Source organism: Echiichthys vipera (assembly GCF_963691815.1).
Source record: "Echiichthys vipera genome assembly, chromosome: 12".
In the NCBI taxonomy this organism is placed as follows: domain Eukaryota; kingdom Metazoa; phylum Chordata; class Actinopteri; order Perciformes; family Trachinidae; genus Echiichthys; species Echiichthys vipera.
The window spans coordinates 5,395,059-5,406,591 of NC_139837.1; the positions used below are offsets into that span (position 1 = coordinate 5,395,059).

General features: G+C 40.6%; 1 protein-coding gene across 1 annotated transcript in view; it reads right to left on the minus strand.

The window, feature by feature from the left end:
• Positions 1-2,187: 2,187 nt before the first annotated feature.
• The window catches only part of LOC310954429 (receptor expression-enhancing protein 5), an 11,392-nt gene continuing 2,046 nt past the window's right edge, over positions 2,188-11,533 (minus strand). Inside the window, exons 3-6 of the mRNA XM_083923873.1 lie at positions 7,269-7,362; positions 4,389-4,527; positions 2,986-3,154; positions 2,188-2,795 (exon numbers count right to left, since the gene is read on the minus strand). Of these exons, the coding sequence (XP_083779999.1) occupies positions 2,758-2,795; positions 2,986-3,154; positions 4,389-4,527; positions 7,269-7,362 (440 nt within the window). The 3' untranslated portion in view covers positions 2,188-2,757. The remainder of the gene's footprint in view (positions 2,796-2,985; positions 3,155-4,388; positions 4,528-7,268; positions 7,363-11,533) is intronic.

Consider the following 11,533-nt stretch of genomic DNA (forward strand, 5'->3'; position numbering starts at 1 on the left):
CTGATAGGTGGGTATAGACCCTTTCAGTTCCATTGCTAGGCAACAGCCCGGGTCCTTCTTGTCAGCGGTTGTCAATCTGAACACTGAGACAGGAAAAGAAAGTGGGACACATTTAGTATGTGCATGCTAACAGCTGTGACATATTTTACTCTAAATGGCCATAAAAATGTTCACTGCACACCTGGATATAATGTTTACCATCTCCGCGCACTAAACAGACCGTAGCCTACAGCTGAGGGGGATGTAGTTTTGCAGGCATCTGATCACGAGTCAAAGTATTTTTTATATATAATATCTTTTTAAGTTCACCAGAGTAATTTGAAGTCATGTCCGTCCACAATTGTGTAAAGAGATTTATATTTTTCATAGGATACATGAAAACTTTCACTCACCCGGTGGGGCTAAATGCAAAATTGAGACATTCAGCAAGAAGAAGAAGAAGAAGAATTACTTTATTTATCCCGCACGGGGAAATTGAATTTTTTCACTCTGTTATTAATCATGTTACACACACAGGCCCGAGATACACACATGCACAACAGGACCTATACATGCAATTAAGGAGAGATGTTAGAGCGAGGGGGCTGCCAGTGACCAGCGCCCCGAGCAGTTGGGGGTTCGGTGCCTTGCTCAACAGCACCTCAGCAGTGCCCAGGAGATGAACTGGCACCTCTCCAGCCACCAGTCCACGCTCTATACATGGTCCACACAAGGACTTGAACCAGCGACCCTACGGTTCCCAGTCACCTATGGACTGAGCTACTGCCGCCCCCCTAAAAATAAGGAACGCTTCACGAATTTGGGTGTCATCCTTGCGCAAGGGCCATGCTAATCTTCTCTGTATCGTTCCAATTTTAGTATATGTGCTAGCGAACTAACACAACAGCAACATCATTAGGGTTCATCATCTGGGCACCACGACCGTCAGCACCAAACTTCATGGGAATCCATCCATAAGCTGTCAAGGCATGTCACTAAAACCACCAGTGCCACTTGAGGAAAAAACAAAGGGATCCGCAGAGTGTGATTCATCCACTGGGGACCATTAATGTGTGCACAAAAATGGCAATAGTTGAGATCTTCAGCCTGGACCGACCGACAGAGCGATTCTTAGGGACATGTTGGTGCAGCACGCCTTAAAAAGAAGCCGCTTGTAATCAGAAAAGCCAGCTGCAAAATGTTTGTGTACATATAAAACATGGTTTCATCCATTCAGCCATTCCCTCCTTTGTCTTCTTCTCTTCTTCTACACTTACAGGGCCCACACTCAATGCACGACATTGGCTCAAACCACACAGCAACACAATGCAATAATTGGTTCCTGTGTCCAATTTCTGTTTAATCAATAACCTGTCGGCCGACGGTGGCTGAGGGGGATACATAATAAACACAGAGCAGACCAAACTTCACAGCAGCCGTTTACAGGCGGGCGCTTTCTTCTCCCCGTGGCGGCGTAGCCATCGTACCGGCTCCATCTACCATTTCCCATGCATTACATCCAGTGCACGGACACAAAGGGCCTGCCTTTCAGAACCCCTCAAGCGTGAATGCAGAGCCAAAGAGAAATTAAAGTGTGGGTGGTTAGGCTGTCTGAATGCCAGTAAATGTGTTTGAGGGTGACAGGTCAAAAGATCAAGTGGATGTGACGGACGGGAGGGAGATTGTTCAGGGCAATAGTTTCTTCCCTCTGAACAGATCATGACAAGAATAATCTGCTTTTCCAGATTTGAAATCATGAATTGAATTAAAAATGATCTACAGCTGCATCTGTAAATATGGCAAATGTGTTTTATGAAACAAATGGTTTAATTTGAGGTCTTTATTCTTTTAGTGGATATATAATATTTTAGAAAAAGGGTAAGTGGAACTCGTTTCCCCAGAGCGTGAGACGTTTGGGCACCATTTACAAATACTGCAGATAAAACTCATTAATAATAAATATCTGGTGCTGCATGATGAATTCAAACCAACTCCACATAGGTTATGGATCCAGAAATACATTTCCCTGACTTGCCACTGCTACAAAAAAAAAAAACAATTACAGAAATCACCAGTGCGTGAATGTTGTAATTTGGACCAAATAAAATCCAATTTCCCACTTTGAGGGGGGGATGACACTGCTCGGAGAGACGGCACCAGAAGAAATAAAGAAATCTGAGAGTTTAAAGCCAGACACACGGACACGTCTTCAGTTCATTACGTTTCCAGTTTTATTATGTCATCGTCACGAGCAGATAAATTAAGACATATCAGAAGGCAGAAGTTGTCCAGATAAAATTACAGATTAAGAACCGGCTTCCCCAAAGCTCAACCAGACTTTAAAGACCGCAACAGTGAGGCTTTCAAGAGCAAGATGACAGTAATGACATGTTAAAGGTCCAGTTCTGATTAACAATGTTAGAACACTCTGCTTTGATAACCGTAATGTTGTCAGCCCTCGTCTCCTGTCATAAATAGCTCAGTTAGTCATATTATTCACAGCACTGCTGGTGTTGCTGAAACCTGAAGGCCCACAAATATTATTTTTGCTATGATTGAATTTCTTTCACACAACAAAGAAAAGAGGATCACGTAAAAAAAGTCACAGTTTCCCCGATTGTCTTAGCAGTACCGATGGCAGTAAACCGACGTGGATGTACAAAGTTCACCACATGACGTAGAGGTTGATCATCATCATCATCCGTCACTCATTCAGTCACTCTTTGAACCACCCGCACTGACAAACAAACACACACACACAGAGCCTTCTCGTGTTCCTCACTGGTCCTTGTCGTGGTTGAGGGCCCGGTTAACAGCTGATGGAACAAACAGAGAAGGGGAAAAACACTATATTATGCAGAAATGTTAAAAAGGACTTTAGGAAAATATACTTTTGAGTGTGGCCGTGAGAGGTGATAGAGAAGTCTGTGTGCTGTGAGATGCTGTATTTTGCCGCATTACATAAAGTAAGTGGCTGTACTTGCATGTACACTGTGGGTATCTCACCCTCCTTTGTTACGGTGTCAGTGATGTTCTTAGCCTTAGCGCTCAGATCGCTGACCACACTGTCCATGGCGGCCTGGTGTTTCAAGAAAAATGGCCGGATCACTCGCTTGTACAGAATTTCAGAGCCGTTCCACGTCACCGGAGCCATACACCACACCAGGAACAGACACTGAGAAGGGGAGCAGAGGGCACATCTTAGGTATCAATGTTACCAACACCTGGTTCACTATCTTATGTGATAATAAAACTGACTGGGGATTTAAAGTGTCAGTCTAAAAAACAACAACGTACAATTTGATGACGATTCTTTGGGTTTTAGGATATTTGTGATCATTGTTTGTCACAGTTTTCTGACATTTTATCGACTGACTGATTGATCGATTAATTGAAAACATACTTGCTAGATTGATTTATGGTCAGTTGTAAATCTAAACTATGTGATTTTAAAATTTGGCTAAACCTTCGGCATTAAAGGAGAAGAGGTAACATTTTTTCTAACATGTTGGCTATTATATTGTGTTACATAACGTTCATAATCCAATTTTTTCCAAGGATCATTGCAACACTTTTGAAGAAGGAAAGCAGTGATGATCGTGTTAATAAGGCACAAAAAATAGATGGTGAGGTGAAGGCAGGCTTTCTGATATGTGGGGTCACTTTGTCCGAGAACATAACTTATACTTTTATTATGGCAAACTCATCGCTCAAACCCAGGTTCAAATGACATGAAATGACTTCCACAGGGATTTGGAGTGCTATTTCCCAATTACATCCTACATATAAACTGTGTGCAGTACGTACTGGTATCTACTATTATTTATAGTGTATGGTATTTTCAGTTAGTACACCGGAACGTATTTCACAATCAATATACTTAATACAATATGTGTGCAGGGAAGTTGGGCATCAATTACACTGCAACTCTGGAACTCCACTGCTGATTACACTTCCCCTTCAAAATGCTTTGCCAAAGCTCCAATACTTGTCTTTTTCTCTGTTCTGCCAATGTATTTCTGAAACTATGGCGCCATCATTCACAATTTATTCTTATGTTATTTTATGTGAACACACTACATACTCAAAACCTGGTAAAAAAAAAAAATGGTACAGGGCTGAACTCAGCAGATGTCTGAAGCTCTTCCTCAATTTGACGTTACAAAAACCGTCCACTAGAGTGTGCTGTTGGTGAGCTTCACAGTAAAGGCGCTAAAAGACATCAACTCTCATGTGAGTCTGCACATTGTGACTGTCTGTGGTTACAGTGAAAGCACTTTAGTTGGCAAGATAATGCAGAACAGAAACAAAACAAAGCTGAATAAATTAGATGTAAAAAAAAAAGTGAACCAAATATCATCCATACAAAAAAAAAGGAAACATCCTGCAAATACAAAAGGTCAGCCTACCTTGCCAATATAGTAAAAGGGGAACCAGAAGAGGAAGATGTCAGAGAAGGCCTCGACAATGCTGAAGAGTCCATAAACAACCCAGTAGGTCAGCCACTGTGTGTCGTCCTCCTTCACATTGCTTTCGATGGCTTTAATACTGAAAGGACAGGCGGTCAGGTTTGAGTCAGAACATTGATGAGGTCAGAACATCGACAGTTCATTTAGATCAGGGATGTCAAAGTCAAATACATCAGAGGGCCAAAAAAACTAATCTGCTACAAGCCGAGGGCCGGACTTGTTCAATGTTTATCAAAATGATTGCATATAACCTGTTGAACCAAGACCTAACACAGTGTACCGTATTTTATTTAATAATTAAATGAATAATCCAATATTTTTATACGGCTCTGTCAGAATACTTGTGCATTGTGGGTAATGTAGTTTTGGTGCGTGAAAAACACCAGCAGGCGGCTGGTGTGGCGCGCGGGCCGGTTCTAATACTAATCAAATATCATCCAGGGGGAAAGATCATTCAATTGCGGGCCGGATCTAGACCCCGGGCCTTGACTTTGACACCCATGATTTAGATTAAAAGTCACAAACTAAGTCTGAAACCCTGGGTGCGTTTAAAGGGATCCTGTAGAGTTTCTGACCAACCAGGTTTTGAAGAAAGGCTGGTTCCCTGTATAGTGTGTTAGTAGTAAAGTATGGGGATGACATAAGACGCACTTCAGTAATGTATTTAAAAGATCATCAATGCAGTTTCACACAAAACAAGGCCTTTGAAATTGTATGAAATAGGAAAATGTACTTTTCATTTTAGGGTTTTAGACATTCAACTCACTAAATCACATTATTTAAATCCATCAGTCCTGTTTGTTTCTAATTTTTTTTAAATCTACAGGGTTCCTTAAGCAGCCGTCAATGGACAGGTTGAGATTTACGAGCATGTGAGTACCGTACTAAGTTCATCTCAGTACGAAACATGCACATATGAAGGGAACAGAAACGACACCATTCACTCGCTAAATGCTGGTCAAATATGCAAGTGGCTGGTAGATTTGATTCCCTCATCAACCAAAAACACAATGAGCGTCTGGTAAAATGAACATTCACTAGCCTAGCATTCACTTTGGCTGGGGGAAAAACATTGATTTTGCACCCTGCCCAAATGTATACTGAAGTGGTTATTCGCCACTGTAATAATTCCTCCTGACCGTACAGGCCGTAAAGTGAGTCCTTCCTGGCACAACTCCAACGTTGCTGATAAGCGAATCAATCCAGTCCTCTTTCTGTGCAATGCTTCAGTAATCAAGGTTAGCCAAATTGAGTGGTTCTTTCCGAAGTTATAGTCCTTTTAGTACAAAAGTCTCTATTTATTGTGTTGCAGACAGTGTTTTTCTTTGCTGAGCTACAGTTGAGGAAAAGCAACACAAAGACAGAATTGTGGACCAAAAAAAGACCAGTGGGAAGACACTATTTTATGGCCAGTATGGAGCGGATGAGTGATTACAGTGACCAGTAAAACTTTCAACGTGCAAATGGCCGTGTGAGTATTGTGAGACTGTAAAATTCAAACCTTGTTATTAGATTTTAGGGGCTAAACTAATTTTGATCAATATTGAGATCATGATTTTCATGATTGATTGCTTTTAGGGAAAACATAATATTTGTATTGCACTTTCACATTTAAATAAACAGACCACTGCTTTTAATAACACGTTGTGCTACATTCCTGCAAATGTACAAATCTTTGCATCAAAATAAGACTGTTTCGTATTTACAGCACATCTCCAAGAAGTAAAAGAGCACTGCTTTCACTTTCACATTGTGATACATCCCTAACCCGACTCGTCCGATGGATTGTAACAAAGAGCTGTCTGAAAATCCATCATTGGAAACTGTTTGGGAAAGGGCAGGCGCCTTAAAAACATACCTGATTGGATGAGTCTATTAAAGTCTTCAGTGACGCTCTCTTCTTTCAGTAACTCAAAACTCTCCGGTTCTGATAAAACTGATGCTATTGCAGCATCTACATTAACCTACTAACTACACTTGCTCTGAACACAAACGTATTACTTGTATGGATGGACGGATATCTGTGTGATTTTCGAGTCTCACGTGATCTTGTGTTATCGCGAGAATTCATCTGCTCTGCGAGGGAACTGTTAATTCACACATCTTTGCATCAAAATGAGACATAAAATAACGTTCTTCACCTGAATCAGTGCATCTCTTAGAAGCAAAATATAATGTACACAGAGGGGACTACATGCTCGATTCTGCTCCAGACATTTGATTTTCATTTTGCCTGTCCGCTTTGTTGTATATTACTATTCTTCAGTGGACTGCGGCCGCAACATTTAGAAACGTTTCTCACATGATGCCACTGTAGGGTGTGCTCACACACACACACACACACAGGAGAAGTTAGTCTTTTGGGGCCTAAACCTAAGAGAGTTGTGGCAGAAAGCCCTAAAGGCTAACTTGAGCACTCAATTTAAACACCAGTATGGCAGTCAACCATGTTTATTCAACTGTGGGAAGACAAAAACAAGCTCACGATTAATTATGCAGCAGTATATTACATATACCAGCTACTCCTATTCCTGCTAAGCCAACTCAAATTGTCTGCTGGTTTGCACTGAGTTTTCTATCAAAGTGAGTCCATGAAGTAAACGTTTTGATTTAAATGATTTGACTTTATTACCCTCTAAATGCAAAACAGTATATGGCTTTTTGCACTGACTTAATGTAGTTACTACTAGTATTACTACAGGGCCCTATCTTAATGCTCAGTGTGTCGATGGCGGGACCCTGGAGTACAAGAGTTTGTCCATATCGCCAAGCTCCATTTCTAAATGTGTTGTTTTGAAATGAACTTCATGCAGTACATACGAGAAATATGCTGGGTAGGCAAAGCCAATCAAGTTGCAGAGCAGTGAGGCTCCATATCCAAACAGAAGATACAGCCCAAGAAAACCCAGTACACCTGCAAAGGGAGAAAGACAGGAAGGGGAGGATTAGGTTATCAAGTTACTTGACAAACACATCTAATGTCAAGTCGCATTAATTTGTTGTCAACAGAGTATGTCTGGCAGCAGGATGTCAGGACAGCACAGTAACAGGATGAGGAGGAGCATTTAACACAGCAAGTCAAACACTGATATTCAAATTCACTCAGTGGAAGAGTTGACTTTAGATACACTACAAAGCTCACAGTCATGTGAAACAACCAGGCCCATACACCTCAAGTGTGTGAGAGATTCCACAAATGCCAGTGTATATAAACGTATGTGCATACTGTATATAATTCTGAACTAACATAGCACCTTTCTAATCTTTGGACCACTGAAGGTGCTTTTACACTACATGCCACATTCACCCACATCATACACTGATGGCAGAGGCTGCCGTGTAAGGTGTCGTCAGCTCATCAGCATTTCACCTAATCATTCATACACAGATGGTCATGTCTCATGATTCTGTATATTACCTCCTGCTTACTAGACAAGAATTGTACATGTTCATTTTGACCTGTAGGAGCCAAGAATCAAACAGCCGAGCTTCTGATTAGTGGCTGACCCACTCTACGTCCTGAGTTTTCCATAACTTGACATTTGAATTAGCATTACAATGTATGTCTCCAAAGCACTCTTAATAGATGTGTTTAAATGCAAACAGAGCTTTCCTTTAGAGAGGAAATACCAGTTTGATTAATTGATTAGTAAGCAAATAATTTCATCGTTTCAGTCATTTTTCCAATTCAAAATGTCAAACATTTGCATTTGTATTTAAGCATGTAAGCTTTTCTTTGTGATAGTAATCTAAATACACAGTGATTTGACAGGTCAAGACAGATGTGCGTCCTCCGCAGAGCTGGGTCTGTCTGACGTTCCTGCCTGTAATAGGGAAGGTTTTCAACGCCACCGTACTCTACGGGGGAATCGTTGGGTCTATGTTTATCATAGAGTGTGGTCTTTACCTAGTTGGTAAAGTGTCCTGAGATAACTTTTGTTATGATTTGGCACTATAAATAAAATTGAATTGAATTGATTTGGATTGTTGAAATTGGACCTGGTAATTTATCACAAGCATTTTCCTGCATTTTCTGACATTTTATAGCCCAAGCGATAAATCAGTAATGAAAATAATAATTGCAGCCTTGGTAACATTTCACTATATGCAAATATACACTCAGTGAATATTCAGTTTGTATTGAAATTGTCATAGAGGTCTTAATTAAATTATACAGTATGTTTTATATGTTTCAGGACGACGTGATTGTGCTGTAACTGGGCTGCATTATACTGTATGGAGAGGTGTTTTCTAATATTCTGACAAAAAAAAAAAATCTGTAACACTCCTTGATATAATGCCGTCCAGTACAACACCACATTTAAAGGAGCTGTACTCAAAATACTGAAAAAAGTGAGCAGGAATTGCCTCCACGCGGATCTCACAGACTGTTGCAAGCTCATCAAATAAGTTTTGTGCTGGCTCTTTGCCGTCTGATACCAACGCATAAGGCACTCGCATGCACTTGTGCGTGTGCAGCCCAGACCGGCTATCAAAACAAAGAAGTTCAGATTACAACACACAGAGAGGGGGAGTGACTTGGATGCTCCACTATTTCTTTACATAGCAAATAGTAGTTTGCGGCTTTGTTAATGCTCTGAATGTTGAGTACAGCTCCTTTAACTATGACCTCAATACAAAACATGTTTCGAATTTACACTTTTCCGACAATGTCAACTAAAATCGAATATTGTAAACTTCATAAAAATGTAGAATTTATGGAAGAGCTATTGTATTAGATTGCGATAAGTTGTACCTTAAAGCGGACACATATATAGGATGCTTTAATTTACAGGGCTATGTGTTTTTTAATCAGGCTGCACACAAACTCACCAAAGAATCTGCGGGACTATCAGCTCTGTTTGACCTGAACTGTACGCTGTTGCTCCTAAAAGTTGGCTGCATTGCTTAATCCCTCTGAGGCTTAAACGGCTTGCTGGTTAGCTGGCAGCAAGAGGCTGATTTCAAAGCAAATACACTGCAGTGTGACCAGGCACTGGCTGACTCATTCCTTCCATTAGTTAACGATTTCTCCAGGTCAGTCTTGCTTTTTCTCAGATTTTCAAAAAAAAAATATGATCTTCAGAATGCATTTTTTTTTTTAAGCGTTCAATTGTAGTTTCCCATCTTCTTCAAAACGCTCCCAGGCCTACAAAACAAATTCAAGTAGAAGATCTTTTTCAGAGCTTTTAGGCTGTGGGAACTCTGTTGTCACGCAAACTTGGATACAGGTTTAAGGTAAAACAGGACCAGAGGGATGACATCTAACCCTCAAGCAGCGTTAGATGTGTGCAATGCCTTATATCATTCAAATGTATGCAAAACTCAAGTGTTGATACAAAATCCAACTCCCAGAAAAGCCAAATCCATTATGAAGTCACACCGTATCCATAGCACTAAAAGCCTTTGATACTGTAACCACTGCCTGCTCTTTGCATCTCATTTGTTTGTCCCGGCTCATACACAAATGTCCATGCAATTCCCAGTCTGCCCGTCTCTCTCTCTCATGAAGGTAAAACTGGAAGAACGGGTTGAAATAGAAGACCCCGAAGAGACAACGGCTGCCATAAGCAGACACTAGTCTGCATGCTTTGTATAGGAAAATTACTTTGAATTTGTAAATGATGAATAATAAAGTCTGACTGCAGGATCCATCTGGCTCTGAAATGTGAGTAAGCAACTCCTGAACTGCTCTAAGAAACTGAACAATACAACCATGTGACCATGTGCTGATTTTACAGCCTTGAATGAAAACACATGTCCCTCTCGTGGAAAATCTGAAAATAAGGGCACAAAAGCAATTGCAAAAGTGTTCAGTCCTGTAATCTGACACTCAAAACTACTCATAAGAGTTGAAGGAGTTATAATTCATCTGCAAAATCCAGTTCCTTTTTGCATCAAATCATCACAAAAAAACCCATTGTTAAGAGTACAGTGGGTGAGGGGTTGAAGTTGGCTTTAAAAACATGAAGCTAACAAACAACAGCCACTCCCTCAGTGAGTGTGGCTGCATTCACAGTACAGATGAGACCACTCTACTCCAGTCAGCACATTAGTCTTCCCACTTCAGAGGGTCACAAGAGTCAGCACGAACTTGAGACGTTTCTCAGCTAATCAGAGGACGCCACTTTGTCACTCTGTTGGACTGCCAGGCCCAGATCAAGGCAAAGTACAACATAACATTATAGCGAGCCAAAAGGAAAGAATTTCATGTGTGCAACCCCTCATCAGTGAACGCGTTTGTAATAAGCCTGCAATGTGGCCCAAATATGAAATGAATGGTTGTTGCCTCACTAACAGTTCTACAAATAAGACAGGTCAATGTATAACTTGCCTCCTCTGTCTGGTTCTAGCTCCTGCTAAACACAGGGTAGAGTCAAGTCAAGTGATATTTGCATACAATCCTCAATATTTGTTTTGCAAGCCAGTTTGGTAGTGTGTGAGATACAAAAACATGTATCTAAAAGCAGACGGGACTGAGCTTTAATTAACACCACATGAATCAACTGACATTTTCTGTTCATATAATCATTTTATTAATCCCAAAAGGGCAGAAGTGCCACATAAATGACGTGGATCTCAGAGCCAGACTGACAGACACCTGACATATGCGCTTATCACAGATACATGAGTTGTGTACATGAGTACAGGAAATGTCGACCAATATGTTGCAGTAAAGAAATGCCAAAGATATGTTTGGTGTAGTTAAGAATATGGCTGGGGTAAACAACAGTTTGATAACTATTTTCTTTATGTTATTAATCCTCTGTTCTTTAAACTGTCAGAAAATAGTTTCCAATAGTCGAAGCAGAGGCTTGGTGTTAAAATAAATATCTACTGATATATTGTTTACAGAGCTATTCAAATGTTCAAACATCAATATCGGACACCGAAATCCAATATTAGTCAGGCTATAATGTTGGGGCGACCTCTATTAGGTGCTGTATCTGATGGTGTAAACCCCAACTGAAAATAGCAGATTTGAAAACATGCCTGTGATCCAGGTCTGAGATAGAGAATACCAACAACACATTCACAAACAGCATTTAACACCAAAATCCTCTGTGACTTTGAAACTGGTTGTT